The sequence below is a fragment of the Urocampus carinirostris genome, chromosome 7 (assembly GCF_059441175.1).
Source record: "Urocampus carinirostris isolate Australia breed hairy pipefish chromosome 7, RoL_Ucar_1.0, whole genome shotgun sequence".
NCBI lineage: Eukaryota > Metazoa > Chordata > Actinopteri > Syngnathiformes > Syngnathidae > Urocampus > Urocampus carinirostris.
The window spans coordinates 17,579,862-17,604,983 of NC_142355.1; the positions used below are offsets into that span (position 1 = coordinate 17,579,862).

Consider the following 25,122-nt stretch of genomic DNA (forward strand, 5'->3'; position numbering starts at 1 on the left):
GCAATGTCCGGATATTTTTTGACATCCCGATTTTTTTTTTCGTTTGTACCGCTTTTTGTAACTCGAATGTTCTTAAGTAGGGAAGCTCACCAAAATCTGTGTTTGATTTGTATTGGTTTCAGATAGAAAAAAAATGTAGTTTTCTTTCTATTGTCATAGTGTTGCTAGTCAATGACATTTCGGCTAATCTCTAAAGAGCGGGATGAATGGGGTTTACACTCAACAGGGACAGACGATAAAGATGCTGTACCTGAGTCAGATCGGGAGGCCTCCCCTGCTACTGGTAACCATCAAGACCAGGACCATCTGTTTCATATGGAGGAGCAAATACTATCCCTAAAGAAGTCTTGGAGAGGGATGGACACTGGCTTGCCCAAGACATACAGCAAGAAGTGGTGCCCCGACGACTCTGGCGGCTAAGGGATCCGTAAACCGTGAACCATGAACCCAAAAAAAAAAAAAAAAGGAAAAGATTTTACTTACAAAGATTTTTATTTAATTTGGATCTTTAGAATTATTTTGCAGTAAGAAAAAATCCCACTAAAATAACATTTTATAACTTGAAATCTTGACATTCATTTGAGCGCCCAGTTCCAGCTCAGAAAAATGCACCAAGAGTTCAAAGAAAATGGACACAGGGATCCAGAGAAATATTGTTTATTTTCTATTTTTTTAGATCAACGCAGAAAGATTATAGGAGTGCGTGTCGGAAAATTCTTCAAAACCTACTTCAAATATGGTGTAATCTACAATTCCTCAAAATTTTGTTTTGACTTGCCATTTTTCAAATTTTCTCGAGTTTTCCCATTTGCTGAGAACATTTTAGTAAAAAATATTTACCAACAATTTCGATAATCAACAAACCTTGTGAGATTTTCCTACGCAAGAACCAAACTGATAACAGACATGGGATTGATACAAAAGTTAAATAAATTCATATATAAATTAAACTGTTTAAGCGCCAAGAGTAGTAGAAAACCTTGTGTACAGTATTTGTTTCTTTTTAGTCCAATCAATTTATAATGACGGATTTTGTGTTGTTAGAAAGAAAATTCCGCAAAAACTGTAGTACATTGCCAACCAAAAAAACCTGTCTAGATATAAACAAGTCCAAACAAGAAGATGTGAATATTGTCCAAAACAATACAAAACTATGTGAATTTCCCTGCGGGGATGAATAAAGTATCTATCTATCTATCTATCTATCTATCTATTTCTCGGGGCTGTCTTTAACAAAATCTGCTAAAAGCTTACTTAAATTCTAGTTAATTCTGGAAATTAATTCTCGTAACGATTATGGTACTAGATTTATTTTCCGCAGTCCTTGATGATATGAGAACTGGCTATGACTTTTTCACAGAACCATTATTTCTAATGCTCAACCAAGTATTCTAGGTATATTAAAAGTTCCTATTCTATATTGTGGTGGAGACATAGCACCAGATAAAAAGTTTCACCACTTGCTGAGCACATAAATCATTCCAATTGTCAAGACTGATAAATCGCCACTGCTCAGAAACTCACTGAAACGGTCAATGATCTTTTACTTCCAGATGGTTGTACAGTACAACACTTGGTTATTTTTTTGTAGATGTGTCTACAATAAATTCTACAGCAAAGTGCAAAATATGTGTTTAGTAACAAGATGAATACAATTGTGTTTTAAATGCACCTGTCAAATAAAAGAAAAGAAACTGTCCCCAAGATTAGGAGGTGAAATCAGAATCTTAAATTGGCATTTTTGCAATTGTGAGTTCTAAACATGGCCATTTGAATCATGAACAAACAACCCATAGCATCCACAAAGACCTCTTGTGTGACATACAGTAAGACGCCCGAACCCGGGACAAAACAAAACAAGAAATCCTCTTTTAAACAGTCCAGTTTTGTCAAACTGAGCAGCCAGTTTGAATTAGCATCAGGTCTGCCAACTTCCTCGATAGTCCGAGCGGGACAGCCTATATGGTGAAGGAAACGGGGTAGTGGGGGGAGTTGACCACATGGTCGGCCCATTCCGTTGCCCATCTGGGACCCATAAAGGAAAAATGGAGTCCAAGGACACCACATGCCCTCATGCATGATGCCCACTCACCCATGCACAACAACGAATACTGCCTGACGATGACACAAAGTGGGGGCTCTTTGTCTGACGCGACACCATATGATATTTCTTCAACTTTTCTGGAAAATGTGTGAATGCATCAGCGCATCAATACAGGACATAAGGGAGTGAGATTATCTATGACAGAGACCAACTTTGTTAGAACATAGATAAGAGGCCTCAACACTTGTCTGGCACATATCAGGCGCAAAAGGATACAAAACCGGAACAGTTGTGCTGAGTCTGTTTGATATGCTGGGGTCAAGAAAGGTCCATGGACCAAATCAAGTGAGGAACATAAACTCGGAGCACATTAGATGAACAGGGTTCAATCAGATGTCACCCACAAGAGCACCAAACGGATTATTTTAAATCAATGCACTTTTCTTCACTTTGACCTAATTCAGCATCAAATGAGTTTTGGATGGTGAGTTTTGGGCCAAGTCTGGTCCGGTCCATTTTAGACTTGGATTTAGCATTGGGTTATATATAGACCGGGGGTCTCCATTTAGAACACCCGAGTAGCCCGTGGACAGGTTCTGAAATTAGCTTACCAGTGACAGGTCATTGGGATTTTCTTGGAAATGTGATTTCTAACTGCCATGATGTTTTAGGGGTTGACTGAGCCTATTTTAACCATACTTCTAATAATTACAACCTGGTGACATACCTGTCAATCTATAGATTTTCCCCTCATCATTTCAAATTTGCACGCCGTATAATACTTTTTGTACAGTTTTTTTTTAATGTAACACTATAATAAGAAGCACTAAATTGACTGCAAGAGAACTAAGAAAGATGCTGAAATAATTGTCTGCGTTGTTCATTTAGTAGATAACAAACTTGTTTTACACAGATTATTTTTGTTTTTGTTCTACATAGTCTGTCTTGCTGTGAGTAAATAGGAGCCGCGTAAGGTTGGTAAGATTTATTAAGTGGAATTGCAATCATTATTAAGCGATTGGCTGATGTTGAGGGTTTGGGTTACAACATAATTATACCATAGTATAACATGACAAGTTGTCATTTTAAAAGTACATTTAAAACTAGTACCACTTTGTGCTACTCGGTAACAAAAAGTAGTTACGAGTTTGAGAAAGGTTGGTGACCCCTGGTATTCAAGTAGATCATTCAATGTTGTGCACGTTTCGTTACAAAATTTTGAGTTGAACGTAGCTAACCTGCATACATGCCAACATCCTGACTTAAAAAGTCGTGATTTTTTTCACGCATTCAATCTCCCAGTGTAAAACACCATCTGTCTCGGGAATATTAAAAAAAAACGTGTGCTTATTTAAAACTGGAAGTGGTAAATCTTTATCATAACAGATATCTAATGTGATCGTTGGTGCGGCTTATTCACGCTCAAAAAATTAGCCAGGCTTCAAAATTAAGCAGCCAGAGACTATGCAAGTCTCGAGTCAAGCATTTTTGTTGTTTAATTTTTTTAAAAAGGGTAGATTTTTTTTGCTAAAAGCTGTTGGACTTTTTAAGGGGCGAAAAGCAGTAGTGTTAACACATAAAGCGGTAGTGTTTGTAAGTAGGCAGGGTTGGGTAGGGTTACTTTAACTTGATTAGTTTCAATTACTTTTGGATTACTCCAATACTAAAAATGCTAATAAAAGACAAAAGAAACTAGATATGAATAAAATGACTAAATTTTGTGCAGGCTTGGGGAGTAACGGAATACATGGAACGGCAAAAATGATGTTGGCAAGCTGTTTGGTTTTTTTTTCATTTTGTTTCTGTCGCATTTTATGTTCGTTTTGCCGGAGATCAAAGCCAGGAGAGAAAGCTTACCACTTGTTGTGAGTCATAATTTTATCCATATTTAGTTTATTTTGTCTTTTATTAGCATATTTGGTATTAGAGTAATCCAAAAGTAATGGAAAGTAATCCAGTTAAAGTAACCCTACCCAACCCTGTACATTCCTCATCCCTATAAAATCCTGTTGACGGCGGGTATGTCAATGCATTACAAATGAAGTTCCCCCAAAAGTAGTTAAAAATGTATCATTTCAACACATCTAAAATTACTTGGGGATTTTTTTTAATAGTTGCAGTTTAACCAAAGGAAGTTGTCTTTTTGACAGAACCTTAGTGTTTACTTAGTGGGTACGCTTCGACACAATTCAAGTGGCAAGGGAAAGCTCGATGCTGATTGTGTGGCCGCACTGCCTTACAAACACAAAGTCTGAAAATATTTTTGTCTTACCTTTAACAGAGCGCGGCTTTGCTTGTTTCCGTCTGGACATCTCTGCTCGCGGGTTTGTTTAGACTTCTGTGGCTGTTTTCTTTTTAGTGCTCCGGTCCGTGTTTTCAGCTTAGCATGCGGGCGGGCACAGCCGAGACTCGACCGCCCTCCTCCTCCACTCCGCGGCGGGTTCTTCGCCTGTTGCAATGCGGTACCGGCTTGGCGTCGAAAGGGGATAAAAACACGAGGAATTTGGGGGGGAAATTCAAAGAGGAATGACAACCTGTAGAATTAACGACTTCTACCTAAACGCGACACTCGTGGGGAATGGCGTTAAAGTGAGTCCGGAAATGCCACGAAACGTTCTATTCCACGTGAGGAGAGCGAAATTGGCGTGTTTATGGGAATGTTTGCCCGCTCTGTGACGCGTCTACCGCAGGTTCGGCTCCTGGAAAGCTTCGCGTTCCTTTTGCTAGCTAACGGGTGGCACGGACATGGCGCACAAGGAATTGGACTAAGAAGGCGTTCTTATTTCCCCAAAGCGCCGTGCCCTGCGGTGTTAATCATAAGAGTCAGATATTCGCTAGCCTCTGTCTCCCTGCTTTTTCTTTGTCCTGACTCTGGCTACCAGTCTCCCTCCTCCTCCTCTGCCTGCCTCTGCTGGCGGGGCTGCGGCGCAGACGCACATAATAAAGCCAAGGCAGGCAGTGCTTGGCTGGAAATGTAGCCGCGTCCCAGCAGGGGGATGTGAGAGAAGGGTCCCGGCGGGGGAGCGCTCTGATCCCGCAGGGAGCAGCTCGGCACAGCCCGGGTTGGCTGAGGCGGAGAAGCGGGCAGGGCTTGACAGGGAGAGAGGGAAGCGGAGAGCGAAGGGATGCGAGGGGGAGTGTTGGGTAACAGCGCCCATTCGTGGCCGGGTTGTTTTACTACAGTGGTGACTGAGTGGTAAGACGAGAAAAAAACGTGGAGTTGGATCGTAGCAAGCGATGGAATTGATTAAAACAGGACCCGTAACAGGACAATGTGTCAATTGCGGTAATTAACGCGAAGCCAATTCCACCATAGTTACGGTATCCATGTATCACAAGCAGCGCAATTATGGCGGCCGAACCAGCAACAGCGAGTGATCATTGAGTTGCTATTCCTGGTAGCATAACTTTAAATGCCTTCCTTATTATGCAAACTTGTGAAAGACAGATGAACAAAATACCAAAATAAAATGTACAATGTATTTATTTAATGTCATTTAAAATCAGATTTGTCATCAGATACAGCAATGAATGGTTTCCCTGATTGTGCTTTTTCAGTTTATAACTTGGGACGACTTTCTACTTCCTCCATTCTCTAATATTCGTCTCTGGTACCATGAATAAGTACAGTGTGATATGAGATCAAATTGAATGCCCTTTTTGTATGTCACCTATATTACTAGTGGTTAGGATTCAGCGGTCTCACTGATGCCAGAGGCGTGTTCAGGAGAGTGAGTGATTGCTATCGCGAGCTATCGCTAGCTTCTGAACGGCCAGTGATTATTGAGCGCTCGCGTGCCCGAGTAATCACGGGAGAAAGACCGCTTACTTTGATTTCCAACATGGCGTCGACAGTGCAGAAGATGGAGGATCTCACCCTGACGAGTGCTGTTGGCGATGTAATATATCGTCTTACATTGCCTGGTAATGTTTGTGAACAATGCAAGACAGGTATGACCCCTTTTAGTCTATTTTCACTCATAATAAACACTGATTCATAATGATACACTCAACACTGATACACATTGACATCTCGCACACAAAATTTGTGTCTTCATTAAATGTCGTCGGCCATTTTGGATCAGTAAGGCAATCACAGTGAGCGATTACAACCGTTCAGCAGTGCGCGGCAAGCGATTAACAAGAGACTACATGTCTGATCACTCTCCTGAACACGCCTCAGGTCCATAGCTTGGCCTTGATGCTAGGTCCTTAGCTTGGCCTTTGGTTTGGCTTTGCGTGTTTCTGAACAGCTTAGCCTATCTTGGCCTTTTGATTTTTGCATTCCGGAGATGGAATAAGAGCTTGCTCTGTCCACTCCACGCATCGGCCCGGTATTGCAGTACCTCCGGGAACGGTGCATTCGCAATGATCGCAACAAGGCTTTAGGGCTAGGACCTTAGCTTAGCCTTTTGGCTGAGAGTAAGTGTCCCGGCTCCTAGGCTTTGTAGCGTATAATGAACTGACCGATAACGGATAGTGGATAATGAATAACGAAGATAGAACAATAACCCTTAAAAACCCCAAAACCCCCATGCGACTCAGGTTCAATTCCTGTTGTATCTAATGTTATGCGATGCTGTAATATACTAGTGTAAAACATGGTGTACAACACGCACCCAAAATTTGCAGTAGGATGTACAAGAAAAACCCGGTAGATAAATATCTTTTCCACCTGTGGCTTGGTGCCTATGCACATACACTGCTCACAAAACATTTGGTGGTTCAAAAATACATGCACACAGGTAGTCAGTTTATACACTTTATGTAATTAGGGACTGTTTAGTTGAATACATTTGGTGTATTTGCGGAAAGTTATTTGGGTGTTTGAATGACAACAGGTGGACGCATAGGTTAGCATACATGCTAACCTTTTGATATTAAAAACCGGTAAATGTTATTGCGCCAAGGACCTAGGTTTGATCTTGGCCTTGGTTGGGACACCTCCACTACTTCCATGCTGATATTACACCCATCTTCTGTGCACTTTTTTTTTTACTAGACAAACACAGAATATTTATATTTCTTATAAATGTGTGCTCCTTTAATTTTATTTTGATGCATCCCAGTACCAAATGACCATGGGTTTTGGGGTGACTGCCTTATGTAGTGAAACAGTTCAGTACACTGACATTTTTGAGGAAACTGTTCAGATAGGGGATAAAAAGGGATTTGTTAATGTGCGCATTTCCAAAAGTGTATATTTAATACAGTGGAGTCTTTAATTACGAAATAGTATAGCCCTGAAAATCTTAATGTAAACAAACTTTCGTGAAAAGAAACACGTTTTACTATATAAATCAGGACTTTGTAAATGGCAAGTTATGTTCCGACAATCCCGATAGTCTCACAATTTATTAGATGAGAAAGAACTCTTTTAATAAAAAAAAAATGTTCTCTTGGAGGAGAGAGAAAAAGAGCTATATCCACAGAAGTAATAACCTTTCCAGCTCATCGTTAAAGGCAGATCACTGTTAGGAAAGGACTGTGATGCCTTTACGCACGTATTACAGAGATCCCTAGGTTTCCGTGGGTAATGGGGACCAGAACCACTCGTGAACAGTGAAAATCTACAAAGTAGCGTCACACCAAAAAATAACACAGCACATTATAGTTGTTGAATGAATTATTTTATTTACTGTAGATTCCGGACTATTGAGCGCACCTGATTATATGCCGCACCCACCATTTTTTTGGGTGATTTACCACTTTTGTACTTACACAAGCCGCACCTGTGTATATGCCCCGTGCGCCTGCATTAAAATTTGTGACACAATCACACTTTTACCTGAGACTATGCTGTAAGTTCCATGATTGTAACTTAAGAAATAGTTTGCAATACTAGAACTGCAGTTGACATCATGAATGGAAAATGAAACCCGTAATTATCGTATAATGCAGACTTGTAAAGTCCGGATCCTGTTGAAAGTAATCCAAGGAAACAAAATGTATATTTCCAAAGTTAAGGGTGGGAAAAATATATATCCACTATTGTCCGCTGCGACAACAGACAGATCTACCGGTAACTCAGCTTTACCTTACTTCCCATCAGCCCGCGTTTGCTCCGCCCCTCTTTTTGATTCGTCCGTTGAACACATGACAGAATAAATCTCTAAAATAAATACATTACAAAAATGTACAGTTGCAAATACATATTATACATGGTTACACATATTTACGAAGAAAGACGGTACACCGAGAGAGTTTTCAAAGCTTTAATGATAATAATATAACTTTCATCCCAAACCGTGCCTTTGAAAGGTACCAACACGCTAGTAGGATCACGCTCGCAATGCAACAAACGTGCCTGTCAAATAACAGCAACACGTAATTTTAAAATTTACGGTAGATTGTCTTTAACTTCCTCCTCATAACTATCGCCATCAAGGGCGTCTTCCTCGTTATCGGAACGTGTCTTTACTTAACAATGTATGCATGAACTTAGAGATTGCAGTCTTTCTTGGCCCACATATTCTTCTGATCGTAATCGTAACCTTTTATACTCCAGCGCCGCTGGTGGCCGTTGGAAAAATTACATAAATTGGCCGCTTCACTGAAATAGCTGCAGGGCTGAACATTTGGGAAAAAAGTAGTGGCTTATTGTCCGGAATTTACGGCATTATACAAAATTGAAACAAAATCATAGGATATTTATTCATAGCACACGCAGTTTAAAGTACGAGAAAGGACCCCCACTTACCCTGTCCACCCCTGTGTGGTCCGGGCTTTATCACACTCTGAATCCCATGCAGAAATCGTAATGGTTTGGACCCTTGGTTTTATTGTCATTATACAAAAGTACAACAAAATTGGAGGGCTTCTCCTTTTTGTGTAAGAAAGCAATTTAGAGAGCGGCCGGCTAGCTGCGTGCTAGTACCTGTCACTGGTAAGCTAATTTCAGAACCTGTCCGCGGGCTACTCGGGTGTTCTAAATAAAGACCCCCGGTCTATATATAACCCAATGCTAAATCCAAGTCTAAAATGGACCGGACCAGATTTGGCCCAGATCTCCGCTATGTTTTAAAATAAGACCGTACTTAATGTAGTTGTTTCTCGCAATGTTTTGTTTTATCTTTTATTAAAGAGGCCTTTCATCAGCTTTACATTTTAGTAATATGTTCGTAAGTAGCGGTACCGCTATAAACAATTTTAATCTGTACGGAGGTGTTTATCAGCATTACTTTCTTAAGTTTATTGGTGGCACTTTTTTAAAGACCGCATTTGCCATTATTACACTGAATAATCAGTTTGTGATGATGAAAAAACAAAATGGACCGTCCACGAGGCCTCATTTTTGAGAGAGGGAAACAGGTGGGGCTCTAGCACCACCTATAGACTATATTTGCACAAAAGTACATTTTATTGGGTGTTAATGTGCTGTGCAAGTATGGATGAGAATCATACATGGACGACAACATTGTAATTACTGTTTAGATCACACCTAGGCCCGCATCCCCATAAAAATATAAAATTAAAAGCATTGCAACATTTTATGTAAAAGAATGAAACCTTATAATGATTTTTTTAATTATTACAGTAGGTTTTGGTCATGCGTCTTGAAACAAAAAGACAAACCTACGATACTTGGTATTAGACCTTAAAAAAACAGGGTTTTGCTGGACTTTTTTTTAAAAAAATTGAATTTGACTTATTGTTTCCCTACTAATTAACGTGGGTCAAATTGACCAATGATCAATATTAGGGGGAAAGGGCATAGAGAGAAATGTTTGGTCCTGCGTTTTGTGCGAGGTAGATTGTGTTGTTGAGCTGAAACAGTGAACAATCTAAAGCACAGGTGTCAAACAGGCGGCCCACGGGCCAGATCAGGCCCGCTAAGGGATGGAATCCGGCCCGCGAGACAACACTCAGAGAAGCGCAAGAGAAAAACAAGCTGCAATATGTCCATTTGATGCTGCCGAAGCCAGGTTCCTCTCACAAAGACGCTGTACTTATGTACTTATGTATTTATTTCTCTCTCTCTCTCTTTCTTTTCCACCCCTTTTCTTCCACTCTGTCTCCGTCTCTCTCTCTCTCTCTCTCTCTCTCTTTCTCGCTCTCTTTTCCACCCCTTTTCTCTTTCACTCTCTGTGTCTCTCTTTTTCTCTTCCTTTGTCCCTCTTTTGTCTCTTTCTCTCTCTGTGTCTTTTTAACTTCTTTTGCTCTAACTTCCTTTTCTCTCTTTTCTGTTTCTCTCTACTGACCATTCGCGCTCTCTTCTCTCTTTTCTCTCCTTCTGTCTTTCTATTTCTCTTTGGATTTCTTTCTTCCGCTCCCTTTCTTTTCCCCCTCTCTCACGACTTTTTATCTCTTGTTTCTCACGCTCTCTCCCTCGCTCTCTTTTTCTTTCTTTGTCCCGCCCTCTCTCCTTTTCCCTCCCTCTTTCTCTTTTATTTATCTCTCCCTTTCTTTCTCTTTAATCTACTCGTCCGGCCCCCGACAGAATGTTTGTTCTATCGTGTGGCCCCCGAGTTAAAATGAGTTTGACACCCCTGATCTAAAGCATTGGTTTATCTCAGAGACACACCCAAGATTTCAGCACTAAAGTTTCAGATGAGACTGAGCCCACCCTAGATGACTTTGAGCGAGAATTGGGGTGAGGACCTGAAGATCCCCCTAAAATGCTTTGTTAAAAATTAAACTTTTATATAATTGGAAATTGCAAATATAATGTCATGTCACAAAGATTTTGTGGGTGCAAAACGGTCATAAAAAGTATTCATTTATCTGAATAGAAGTGCACGGAAATATAAGCCATGGATTCATTTAACCTTTTTTTCCTTTAATGAATTGAGCATGTTCCACCTCCAAATTGCTGCTTTGTCTTAAAGGGCTTTAATATTTTCCTCATTTGTAGCAATTTCTTCAGGGGAGTCTCTGACAGGATTAGTTTAAGCCTATTCACTTGGGCTGAGCAGAGCCTAAGCGTGCATAATGAGCATTTTACACTTTTCAGGTCCACAAAATGTCTGTCAGTAATATACATCTTAGTGTTATAGATATGAACCTAAAAAAAATATTTGAAAACATAGGATAATTATACAAAAGCAACAAACAAAATGTGATTGCTCCCTCTCTGGATCGAACCACACGAGTATGCGGGTCTCCTTCATATCCGCTAAAGAAAAGCCAGACGCTCGTGTGTGCTTGGACAAAGTGAAGCCGACAAAAGCACAGGGTGAAAATGAAAATCACTGGATGCTTTGTTCTTCCCCCTGCGCTCCAACTGAGTGCTCTCTGGCCACAGCTGAGCTTTTTTTTGCATGTTCCCTCTCTGGTTGTCATGGATAACTGGGTAACGTGGAGCTCCCGGTGCTAAGCAGCAGGACCACTGGCCTCTGCAGACAGTGTCCTCCTGTGGAGAGGCAGAACAGCCTTTAAGATTTCCTTCCCGTCTCCCCCTTCTTCACCCTCCGACCCTCAGCAATCCCCTCCTTGTGAAATGAGCGCACACCGGGAAGCCTGTATACGCATTTCTGTGTGTAGCGCTTCCCTAATGTGACTGCTGTTGGCACAGAGGGGCAAAAACCCTCACTCAGTGGTTGGTCCCCCTCTTGTTCCTCTGCTCGATTTTGCCGATAAACACAAAAGATTCTGGAAGATGGTGGAGGGGGGGGCACATTGCAAGCCCCTTAAGGGTCAAGGACAGGCCCCAGGCTGAATAGCTTCTAAGAGTTGCTTTGTCAAATCACATAGCTTGCGATTACACCCTCTGTCATCTCTGCAGATTTACAAACTCACCACAAGGAAACCATCCAGTGGCTGCAACGTGCGCATCGAGCTCAGCACCAAGCAACAGGAATAGATGGTTTTCATGTAACGTAACGCACGTACCCAGATGTAGATACTTAGCACTACACAGTTATCTTGGGTCTATACTCTGGTGTTATTGGCTGTTCAAATGAAAGTGGAAGGGGTAAGGTTTCAGGTTCTCCCTGCTACTCTTACTTCTCAGGGCCAGAAAAGTAAAGAATTGTTGACGATGAGGCGACAAACATGGTTATCAAAGCTTATTAGAGCAAATTTAACACCCAAATCGTACCAAAATGTGAGTCTGTTCTGAACATTTTGTAAAGGTAGGTGATCAGTCATTGTAGAATTAATAATAGAGAAACTTTGATGTATTTGTTGTTGACTGAATGCTAGTTATTGGTCTATCTAAATGCCATGACTTGTTCTCAAAAACAGCTCTGAACATTGACAAATGTAATATCACCCAGAGTGACTCAGTCAAAAATTTAGGTGTCATATTTGACCCCGATCTGTCCTTTCAAACACACGTTAAGAATATTACTAGAACAGCTTTTTTCCATCTTCGCAACATTGCAAAAATTCGCCCAATGCTTGTCTCAGTCTTATGCTGAGATTATAATACATGCGTTTGTTACTTCCCGTCTCAATTATTGTATGCACTACTCTCCGGTCTCCCAAAGTCCAAAATCAAGAGCCTTCAGCTGGTACAAAATGCTGCAGCTAGGCTTTTAACTAAGACAAGAAAGTTTGATCACACGACCACGATTTTAGCTAACCTGCATTGGCTCCCTGTTAGCTTAGGATGTGATTTTAAGGTTCTGTTGGTAGTAAACAAAATCATGCATGGACTTGCTTCCTCATATCTTTCAGATTTAATTTCCCCCGGTCTGGAGCCTTCGCTCTAAAAATGCTGGTCTACTAGTGATCCCAAGAGCCAAGAAGAGATCCGCAGGTTCGGGAGCGTTCTCCATTCGGGCCCCGGCGCTGTGGAATGCTCTTTCCCCTGAGATTCGATCTGCAACCTCGTGGAATTGTTTAAATCTAAGCTTAAAACACACTTTTATTCTATAGCATATGAATAACCTATATTTTATGTTGACAATATAAGGGGATGGTGTCATAATAGTCTTTGATCTGTGCAGCCCTTTGAGACTCTTTGTGATTAAGGGCTATACAAATAAACATGACTTGGCTGTCTTTTGGGTAAATAGGTCATTTAATTTAATTTGTCAGTCCAGACATTGTTTTTTATCCTGTCAAGTGCCAGCTATAACATACACAGCACTTGGTCTCATTTCATTATTTATTCGTTTGAGGCATTTACATTGCTTGTGAACACATAAATATAACTTCAAACATTCAATTAAATTCCACCCCTTACCTCATACATACAAAACCAAAGCAAATCCACTGCAACTCCCGTTAGACTGATGATTACAGGAGCGAAATTTTCAACTGTACAGCTAGGGCTGTGCAGATACATCTAAAAATGCTTTTCCTCTACACAGATCAAGCCTGCCTTGCCTTTTTGGGTTTTTCATCATGAAATAATACCTAGTCTTTGGTCCCTGGCACCACCATTTTTGGTACCTCTTGTGCTGTATATGCGACACCTAAACCTCTTTATGGTCACAAGTTTTAAATGTATTTTTTTTGTGTTGTTTGTATTGAAAATGAGGCAATTTGATGGAATGTATGTTGCAAATTTGACCACAAGAGGGAGTATGTAGCATATGCATAGTCATGAAATCAAGCCACAGAACCATGGGTAATAGAAAAGGCGAGTCTAAAACGTACATATTACCCAGGGCAAGGCGAGCTGGAACTATGTACTGGAATGGAGTCCCAAGTGCAACGGTAACTCTTCATACGAGGAACTCTAAACACTAAAATTTTGGCACAAAAGTACCATTCCCAACAAAAATCTTAGTCGCTATACGAAGGAAAGTCCTGTTCACAAGCATTCCCAGAGGCTACTTACTAGAGACTACTCGAGAGCACTCACCCTTCGTGACCGCTTACCGCTAGTATCAGTTCATCAAGTTTGCGCATGCAAACTACTACAGGCATAATTAAATGTTCTGTATACTTTGTGTGTGTACATTAATTTGAAGTTACAATAAGTGTACAGTAAGTGTTTACAAATCCACAACAGTCTATCGAATACCTGTCGACCTCTGCCAATTGCTCCCCTTATGAATGCTAATTGTTCTTTTTTACGCGATATTAAACCTCACAAACACAATGTGGCACAAATTCACAGCAAGACAGACTGACTATGTCGAATAGCACAACAATATTATCAATCTACGATGACCTAGTCGGCTACCAGTGACCAAAACAGTCCAGTGACTGACACAACGTCCCACCCTGTTGTAGGCTGATCCGATAGCAATTTTGTTTTCTCAATAATCAAGTAAAACCAGCAACGCTGAAACTCGGAATTATCCCAAACAGAACTTTTACCAATGACATAAAACGAGGGTTGATATGCATACATGTTTTATGGTTGATTGGATCCCTTAGTCACTAAGGTTGTAGGGACATCGTTTCCTGTGGTGTGTCTTGGGAAAGTACATTACACATGTTTCCAACCAGTCTCGAACCGGACCTTTCATATGAAATAAGTAATTATTGCTATTAACAAACACCATGCCTAAAGTCAAGTCAAGTCACATTTATTTACATTGACCTTGATCAGAAGATTGCTCAAAGGACTGTACAGGATTACAATTACACCATCCGGAGCCTTGAACAGGTAACACGCATCGGCCCGGTATTGCAGTACCTCCGGGAACGGTGCATTTGCAATGATCGCAGCAAGGCTATAGGGCTAGGACCTTAGCTTGGCCTTTTGGCTGAGAGTAAATGTCCCGGCTCCTAGGCTTTGTAGCGTATTAAGAACTGACCGATAACGGATAATGGATAATGAATAACGAAGATAGATCAATAACCCTTAAAAACCCCAAAAAACCCCCCTGATCTTACACCAACATGCAGGAAAGGAAAAACTATAAACCTCAGCACGTGGAAAAAAGAAACAATGAGAAGGGGCCTCACAAGTGGCAATCCCCCCTTCCAGGGTGCAATAGATTTAGCATTTGGTAACACAGTACACAAAACATAGTGAACATCAATAAAAGAACACAAGAGGTGAAGAGCTACCACCGAAGAACACTAGGCTTAAAAGCTACATAAGAAATCAGTATTTTGAAGCAGTGAAAGAGTCAGATAAGACCAAATAAAAACGAAAATCGTAAGTCCTAACCACTTTCAACTGAATGTATCATCTTTTTCAAAGGCGCATGTGATAGGTAGGTTGAAAACTTGCACATTTCCCTGATACGTGCGATGGTTAGAAAGGAAATTCAGAACATCAGTTTGAATCCAAAATGGGCAAGAGATTGGTCTATTTTTAATATTTGTTTTTCCCATATAAAAATTGTTGTACGGCGTAAACCATTTGAAATGATAAAACAAAACCGTATAAGATAAGAAACGTATAAGTTGAAGAGTATGCAATCTCTGTGAGTCATCTAATTTTCTCATCTCATCTCATTAGCTGCACCGCTTATCCTCAGTATGGTCGCGGGGGATGCTGGAGCCCATCCCAGCAATCTGTGAGTCATGTGGTGGAATAATAATTACAAGTATGTGTATTATTTTATTGTGAAAAGACCGACCGTAAAGTCAAAGTGATGTCACTGTGTACTGACTTGTTGGAAATGGCGCTGAGGTGGATTAAATAAAGTGTATAGCGTTGCTCCAAATCGTGTCGCATGAATCATTAAACCCAACAACACGACAAGGATAAATAGGCAAAAAGGTAGAGCCTGGTAAACATTGTGACAAGAGTGCAATGGAAAACAGTAATAAACATTTTAGCAGCAATACAATTTCAAAAATATATGAATGATACTTATGTTTCTATAGATAGGCAAGATATTTATTTTTTATAATATTGTGCGCTTGTTGTGAGTGGTGATTGCCCAAGGGAAAACAGTCCCCTTTGTAATTCAACAGAAAACAGTGATCGTTTTTTGGATAAAGAACTATTCAAGTATGGTATTGTAATAACCGCACCAGTCCCCAGGCGTTTTTTTTACCCACGAAAAATTGCATAGGGTGTACCAATAATTACAAAACAATGACAAACGTGAACTTTTAATGAACCAACAGACGAATGTGGCATCAAAACTCACCCCCAACTCTCTGCTGACCTCTGCCGACCGTTTGTGGTATGTATATACCTGTATTGAAATTTGTTTTAGGTTTTTTGTTATGAAGGTTTACGGAATCTTTTAACAACATCTCATCTCATCTCATTAGCTGTACCGCTTATCCTCATTAGGGTCGTAGAAGCTGGAGCCCATCCCAGCCATCTCTGGGCAGTGGGCAGGGGACACCCTGAACTGGTTGCCAGCCAATCGCAGGGCCTTTTAACAACATGTTTAGAACTATTTTTTACACACCTACCGAATAGATACATTTTATAGGCGAGAACAAGGGAGGAGTTTTGCCTACTCACCAACACTACCGTTTTATGCTTTAGACTGCCGCCTTCCCCCCTTGATTATGGGATTTTTTTTCTTCTCCAAATTGAGAACAAATAATCTAGACTGGTTACTAATATTTTAGTTTACAGCTGCAGCATCTTTAAGCGAGACAGTCTTTTTTTAATACTTTATTGAACCATCTACATTTCCACGCAATGTTGCATTATCATTATAACCAGGGTTGGGTAGGGTTACTTTAACTTGATCACTTTCAATTACTTTTGGATTACTCCAATACCAAATATGATAATAAAAGACAAAAGAAACTAAATATATACCCACCCTGATTATAACCAAACTGCACAAACAACACAAGAAAATATAAATAAAATAACGTGGCAGTGGGGAAACAGACACTGTGCATACACATAGCAAACGTTTTCTGAATATTAGTTTTAAAAGCCTTCTAGTTGTGGGAAAGCTTTGTGGACAAAATGTATTGTTTTACTTCACATTAAAAGGCACCAAAAAGATGATATAAATTTGCACTTATGGATGTAGAATTTAGATGGACAAAGTCTTTGTGTGTGATTAAACCGCTCCAAGAGTACTCATATATTTCAATTTTGGAAAAGGTTTTCCACTTCTGGTTTACAACAAGCACAAGTTGCATTATATATACTTTTGTTTTACATATTCTTGAGTTGGATTGTGTTTAACGTGTAAAAAATAGTGTGTGATAACCAATGTTCCCTCTAATTTTCCACGGGTCTGAGCGTTCACACGAAGCCGGTGAGCAACGCTTGAAACAACAGTGAGCCACCATAATCCCAAGTGTGGCAAGATAATTCATTATCAAACATGTCCAAAACTTGACATCAAGTTACATTTTGCTGAGTTTCCGGCAATGCAAAATTATTTTTCTCTTTTGAATGAATTTACTCATGTACTATTGCAAAGGTTGTACGGCCTAAAAACGTCATTTGTTCTTACAATTCTTTCACAGGATAACCATTTATTTTTATTTCCTGACATAATTTGTCGCATAATATTAACATTTTTGGGGGCTTATTTAGTCGGTTGTAAGATACAGAACTGTACTTAATCACATTTTTTAGTGGAAGTACAATGTTGGCAACAAGATTCACTTGATATAAGTGGAAATTATTTGAATGCAACACAAACTTCTTCTTCTTTTTTCCGTTTATTTTTTTTTTTCAAATTCCTTAAAAAAAATCTCATTGTGTTTATTTTTTCCGAGCTGTTACTTTTTTCTTTTTGTTCTCTATTTACTTTTTTCCTACATTTCTTTCTTTTCTTTTTTTCTGGCTTTTTTCTAAATTTTTTCTTCTCTTTTTCTCTTCCTTTTGTTTCTTTTTTCTCAGCTTTTTACTACTTTTTCATTTTGGTATTTTTTTCTTTTTTTTTCTATTCCCCCATTCATTTAAGTCATTTTGTGCATAATTTTACATAATATTTGGTCATGTTGGGATTAAAGAAGCAAAAACAATCCGAAGAGCCGTTTAGGACCCGAAAGAGCCGGTTCCGTTTAGTGAGCAGAGCCGAAGAAGCCGATTCTCGACAAACTCTACTAACTTTACTCAACTTCGTTCTACTTCGACTCGACTTCCAAATACCGCATTTAGGACACAACGTCAGGGGAACCCGTGTATTTTTACCTTCAAGCACTGTATTTTTGACTTAAGTCGCTTCTTAATTAGTAATTTTGAGCCCTCATTTTTGTGCGCTGGCTAGATTTTCTTGTGCGCTGAGAATCTGTGAGCAGTGCGCAATTGCGCACGTGCGCAGCTTAGAGGGAACACTGGTGATAACATATACTGCTCTTTAATGTCAAAAGGTTGGCATGGACGAAGGGTACATGTCCCCACCATTATTACGATATCACTTGAAAAAAAACGATGTCCCCAAAAAAACCAAGACCAGACCCACGCCCTTGGATTACAAATCGCCCGGTCCTTCTCATCCTACAAGTGTTATCTGTGGTGGACAAACTTAACCCAATTATTGTGACTCGGCGTGTGGAGGTCTGGCTGTGTTTACAAGCGATGCTGCCAAGACGGCATCAAGCCAGTCGGCCAGTAAACAAGAACCAGATGCTTGTACAACAAGCCGGGCAGACTGCTAACCAGCCAACAAACCAGCTTGCCAAATGCTTAGCTCCGTGTTTAGTCAGGTAGGGTAGGCGACTCATCAAAGGATTTTGATGTTGAGCTTTGACTTCCACCTAAGTCCTTGTACTTTTACAAAAGTCTGGCTCATTTCAACGATGTCGTTGAATTTCTACGTGACTGGGACACCGTCCGGCTTTTTTCTTTGCAATTTTTTTCACTCCAGCCCACAATAGGGAATGCACCCCCTGTATTAACCAGTGTTGGTACTAACACATTACAAAGGAACATGTTCCTGGAACGCAATTACTTTTCTCGGTAACGAGTACAGTATGTGCAACACGTTTTTAATGGAAAAAAAATAACGTCCCTGTGGCTGCTACAGAGTGTGACCACACACCAAAGGTGAAATATTAAAGACATTGTCCTCTGATTGGCGGACAACACTGCATCACTCACGTTTTCACATACAAACATAGTGAATCTGGCAGGAACATGTTCCCAAGACTAGGCATGCTCATATTGATCTACAAAGTACAACTGAATACACATAAAACACTGAATTTCCCCTCATGGAGATATTCTCCCTACTATATACGCTAAAGGAATATGGAAGTTTGAATTTGGTTGTGTTTGTTGGACTCTGTGTTTTGTGCTAAAGTTTTCTGGAGTAGATTTTGACGCGGGGCAGCTCTCAGGCAGTGGGAGGTGACCAGCTGTCTGGGGGCCGAGACGGAGGAGGTTGACGCACCATTCTTCCGGGACGGGAGACCAATGGGAGCCAGCCAAGTGGCGGAGGAGATTCTTTGCTGAGCAACTCGGAAGAAGGAGAAGAGTCGGCTTTTGGAAGGAGAAGCGTGTGAGTGAGTGAAAATGCCGGCTTCTGGAGAACTTTCTATGCAGAAAAGAGCGCGCAAATTGTTTGGATAAGTGGTGATTGGGGAAGGTCACAAATTGGAGTCAGATTAATTGAAGTTTGTGTTGATTTAACAAGAAATTCCAACAACGCACATCTAAGGCGGATTTAAAACTATAAAATACAATACTGAATTCAGGGGATCACTTTATATATGCACATATGTCACCATTAGCGAATGGTAAGCAGTGGGTCAAATGTAAGCACAGATTTTTTTTTTGTAAAAATCTTTTTCCAATGCACCATGTTCGGTAGGAAAAAAATAAAGCGTATTGGACAGTACCAAGATATGGAGCTATTTGAGTGGATTAGGGATCAAATGGATATGGAGTGTCTCACCTAAGTGTTAGTCAGCAAGTTCTCAAAATTTCAAAAGCCAAACATTATGAAAGGTTCACTTCTTTCACTAGTTGATGTTCATGTTCTCTTCTATTGATTTCTTATTTGGTTATTTCAATGTAGTTTTAGGGAGTCGGCTTCTACGCAAGCATACAGTATACGGTAATTTGTAACTTGCGCTACATTGGGATATCAGTAATCTGGGAGGTATCTGAATTACAATTTAAATGTAGTAATTAGTAACTGCAACTAATTCCTGTTTTTCAGTATCCCATGTTGATAAAATATACTACAAATTGAACCAATCAATACCAGCTACAGTCATGGCAGCTTGAGGTTGGGCAGTGACAAAGGGCATGAAAGTGTGATATAATGAAAAAATATTAATATTTATTGTAAAGGTTGTGTGTGTGTGTGCAGTATAATGTAAAAGGCATGCTGGGCACAATTGGTAGACACACACCCCAAAGGTAAAACATTTCCTAATTAGAACCTTTGTGTTGGAAGGTGCCATCGCAACAATCAACACCCGAACGTGCGTCTTGTGACAAAAGGGACAAAGTACGCTGTACTAAAAGCAGATGACGCTCAGGGTTGGGTAGGGTTACTTTAACTGGATAACTTTCAATTACTTTTGGATTACTCCAATACCAAAAATGCTAATAATAGACAAAAGAAACCAAATATGAATAAAATTTTGACTCACAACACGTGGTAAGCTTTCTCTCCTGGCTTTGATCTCCGCCAAAACTAACATAAAATGTGACAGAAACAAAATGAAAAGAAACCCAAACAGCTTGCCAACATCATTTTTGCCATTCCAAATACAGTGGAACCTCGATTTTCGAACGCCTCTCAGTTCGAACAAATCGGTTCTCGACCAAAAATTTTGAGAAATTCTTGCTTCGCTTTTCGTTCAAAAAATCAGAGTTCGAACGCCGGTACGCTAGGGGCGATGCTGATCGGCGTACGGGTGTAGATTGCCCCCACCCCTCGTAAAGAACTGTTGTCACGTGAGCGCGCACTCCTTTTTGCTTTCGTTTTTGATATCGGTGAACGGAGTGTTTTAGCCCCTAATTATGCCTCCGAAGAAGGTCGGTGCAAGCATCAAAGTTGCTACAGGTGAAAAAAGAAGGGTAGTGCGTACAACTATTGCATTTAAGACAGAAATAATAGCAAAATATGAAGAAGGTGTGCGAGTTTCCCTTCTTTCGAAGGAATAGAGAATGGCTTCTGCAGACCTTCACAAGGGTAAGAAATCGTATTCATAATTCTTTTCTCTATCCTTTAACCGCTCACCACTTTTTGTGGAGACCCGGGTGCTAAATGACGTGTAAACGACCTGATTTTTTTAGTTGTACACGTTCATGTTAGCGTAATCTTTCGTACGGAAGATTACAGTAACGCGAATGTATGATTAGCCTGGGTTATCTTCATGTTTACGTTCATGGTAAGCATTCAGCGTGTTGGAACGGATTAAAACGATTTTACATTACTTTTAATGGGAAAAACAATTTTCGGTGATCGAACAAATCGGTTTTCGAACAGGGTTCAGGAACGGATTATGGTCGAGAACCGAGGTTCCACTGTATTCCATTACTCCCCAAGCTTGCACAAAATTTAGTAATTTTATTCATATTTAGTTTATTTTGTATTTTATTAGCATATTTGGTATTGGAGTAATCCAAAAGTAATTGAAAGTAATCCAGTTAAAGTAACCCTACCCTGATGACGCTTGATATCACCTTGGCCATGCCATGAGGCTCTTTAACTCTACCCGGCAGAGTAAAAGCCCACATTAAACCACACCCCCTACATTGCATATTACCGAATTTTATTGCAATATGTATTCTGTGTAGCACTATTTAGATATTCTATATAACACTCTACAGTGGGCATTTGCACGTCACATTGGGTATTTGTATATTGTATTCTTTTTGCTTTATTAGTGTATTGTTCTCAGCTCAGGGATGCTGCTGGAAATGTGAATTTTCCTTCGGGGATGAATAAAGTATCTATCTATTTATTTTCCAGTTTCAAAACAATACAGGTTACTTATACAATCCTTAAACATACATAAATGCCCCATAAATGTTTAATAAAATAATATGCTCTATAACGTTACAAAGGAGAGTGAATGATAAAGCATAGTACTGAAAAACAAAGCTACCCATTAGGTATTGACATTCTGTGGTCTGTGCAGCCCTTTGAGACTCCCTTGTGATTTAGGGCGTCACAAATAAACATGACTTGACGGAATTTACTTATTGTAATCCAATAGTTTCACCACATTATTTTCGTTTGAAATAAACACTCGAAAAAAGTATTCATAATATTGTAGTTAGCCCTCCCTTTTCGGTTGACACCTTTTCCATGATGGTCTGTTCATGCTTGTTTTATCCATGCACAAAGCGCGATGTTACATTAAACTTGCGTCTCTCTCTTACCTTTACTGCTTGGACGTCCCTGACGGATGTTGGAAAAAATGCTTTGATTAGCCGCATCATTACATAAGCCACAGGGTTGAAAGCTTGGGGAAAAATCATGGCTTGAAGTCCGAATTTTACAATACTTTAATATGAATAAAATGATGACTCACAACACGTGGTAAGCTTTCTCTCCTGGCTTTGATCTCCGGCAAAACTAACATAAAATGCGACAAAAACATAATGAAAATAAATCCAAACAGCTTGCCAACATCATTTTTGCCGTTCCATGTATTCCGTTACTCCCCAAGCCCGCACAAAATTTAGTAATTTTATTCATATTTAGTTTCTTTTGTCTTTTATTAGCATATTTGGTATTGGAGTAATCCAAAAGTAATTGAAAGTAATCAAGTTAAAGTAACCCAACCGAACCCTGGAGGTGAGACTTCCTGCCACCCAGCAAAAAAAGCCTTTTTTATACTTTTTTTGGTTTGAACAAATTTATTGACACTAAAAACAGAAAACAATCATGACAATCTCAACAGCAATTAAGCACATTCACAATATTATATTCCAATATTACGTTTTGAACAGCAAACACAAAGTGAGGTTTGAACAAACCTTCTCGAAAATCAAACATATTCACAATTTCATTATATAACATCTTTGTTAGTGTCAATAGATCCGTCCAGGCCAAAGTCGATTGTCCTCGGTCTGAACAAATCCACCGACACCAACAGCAGCAAAACACAGCCATCAAGCATATTCACAATTTTTTTATATTTGACAATATGACGTGACGATATGACGTTTTAACATTTTTTCCTGACATTTTCAACATCAATTAAACAATTTCAGAGTTATTTTCTTTTAACAGTAGTTAACCAGCGTGTAAAAGGCAATACTATTGTGCAAGGGCATAGCTCTGCCATCCCACCCTCCCAAGCAGCATTCTTCCAGTCCTCTGTGTGGGTCCTTTCCCTTCTGCGTGGGTCCTCTCCCTTCTGGGTTCCACAGCCCAGGCCGTTGCTGCCGGGACTCCCACAGTGTAGCTCCGGCTCCCCCCTCCGGGTGGGTGCAGACGAGTCTTCTTTATGGCTGCGTCCTAGGCCCGCCGCTCGCAGATTGTATGGTATCTGCAGCCATTTGGAGCACAGCCACGGGGGGGATCTGCCTGCACCTCCATACCAGCAGGTTTCTGGAGGTCCAGATGGCGTCCTTGATGGCGGCGAGAGTGAGCCAGTCCCTGGCAAAGTCGTTCCGAGGCCTCCTCGACCGACTCACCCCGTAAAGCACGTACTGTGCATCAGGGACCTCTCCTGCTGGCAAGTCCGGGAACTTTCCTAGTTGTTCGGCCATTGTCCACAAGACCTGGGCAGCGCTGCACTCACAAAAAAGGTGCCTCACCGACTCCTGGGCTCCACAGCCAGGTCGAGGGCACGTCGAAGTCGCTGACATTCCTCGGTGGTGCATTACAGCTCTGACTGGGAGAACTTCATGAGCCACCATCCATGACAAGTCTCGTAGTCTGTTTGGGAGGGCAGGATGATTGACGTTGCTCCAGACCGTTGTGGATTCGCCAAACGCAAGCCCCCGCACAGGGCTTACTGTAGCTCGCTCTTGCACAATAGCAATAAGGGCCCTGTGGTTTTGTAAAGTGTGACATTCTTGTGTTTCCAAATCAAACTTCTTCAAAAAATCCCGAATAAAGAGATGTGTTGGTGGCAAGTTAAACGAAACTGGAATCAAACGATTGTCTGGTACAAGCTTTAGCTTCCGCAAATATGAGCCCATCCAAAAACGGGTTATTGCTTGACTTTTCGGGTTGTTGGGTGGGCCCACAGCGTTTTGGAAGTGGAGAGAGACATATTTGCTTCCCAGGAAAAGCTGGAGGTCAGGCACTCCTTTCCCCCCTTTTTCCTTTTTCTTTTTCATTGTATCTCTTTTTATCCTTTCCCACTTTGAGCCCCAGACAAAGCGAAAGACGGCTCGGTCCAGTTGTAACAGCACGTTTCTTTTAGGCATAAAAATTAAACTGATTGACAAAAGCATTGGGAGGATGATCGCTTTGATGATTAGGACCTTCCCCTCTATTGTCAGTTTTCTTAGTGACCAAAAAACAAGTTTTTGCTTAACTTTCCTTGTCACGTCATCCCAGTTGGTCTCGCCTCCTCCATCCGCATTGAATTTTATCCCTAGGATTTTCTGGTCTGTCTTTAACACCGTCAGCGGGAGTCCTGCCTTTTCTGTCTCTTTCCACATTCCATAAAACTTCACTTGTGATTTTTCTCTATTTAGCCTTGACCCAGACGCCCTCCCAAACAGGTCAGTCAAGTCAAGGGCTCTTTCAACAGATGCGCGGTCAGTACACAAAATATTAAAATCATCCATGTACAAAACACACTTGGTAATTTGTCCCCCACTTCCTGGGATATTGATGCCTTCGACAAATCTATCTTTTCTTAACATTTGTGCCAAAGGTTCAATGCAAAGAACATAGAGAAGGGGAGACATAGGGCAACCTTGACGTACACCGCAGTTGATCTCGATTGCTTCCGATAAATTCCCGTTAATCATGAATTTGCTGTAGATGTCTCGGTATAGCAGTCCTACCCAATTGATGTATTTTTGGGGAAAACCACATTTTTTCAATACCCTGAAGAGGTATTGGTGCGAGACTCGATCAAAGGCTTTTTCAAAGTCTAGGTTTAGGACCGCTAGTCGCATGTTTCTGTCTCTTGCATAACAAATGGTGTCACGGATCAGCATGAGACTGTCGCTGATCTTCCTTCCCACAATGGCACAGGTTTGGTCTGGATCAACCAAGTCTCCCAAGACAACAGACATTCGTGTTGCTAGAAGCTTGCTGAAAATTTTTACAGTCCACGTTTAAAAGCGTTATGGGTCGCCAGTTTTTTAATTCAATTTTGTCTCCTTTTTTGTGCAATAGAGTAACTATCCCTATTCTGAAACTGTCTGGCATATGGTCTCGACTGGAAAATTCGTTAAAAACAGTTAACAG

The 25,122-nt window shown here is 40.5% G+C and overlaps 1 protein-coding gene and 1 pseudogene across 2 annotated transcripts in view; one reads left to right on the forward strand and one right to left on the reverse strand.

Moving 5' to 3' along the window:
- znf423 (zinc finger protein 423) overlaps positions 1 to 5,147 on the reverse strand; it is a 202,600-nt gene extending 197,453 nt beyond the window's left edge. For both annotated transcript variants that reach the window (XM_088339933.1, XM_088339932.1), the window contains exon 1: positions 4,317 to 5,147. In XM_088339933.1, coding sequence (XP_088196059.1) covers positions 4,317 to 4,356 — 40 coding nt within the window. In that variant the 5' untranslated portion in view covers positions 4,357 to 5,147. The remainder of the gene's footprint in view (positions 1 to 4,316) is intronic.
- Positions 5,148 to 6,252: 1,105 nt separating this feature from the next.
- LOC148362503 (U2 spliceosomal RNA) lies at positions 6,253 to 6,412 on the forward strand (annotated as a pseudogene).
- The last annotated feature ends 18,710 nt before the right edge of the window (positions 6,413 to 25,122 follow it).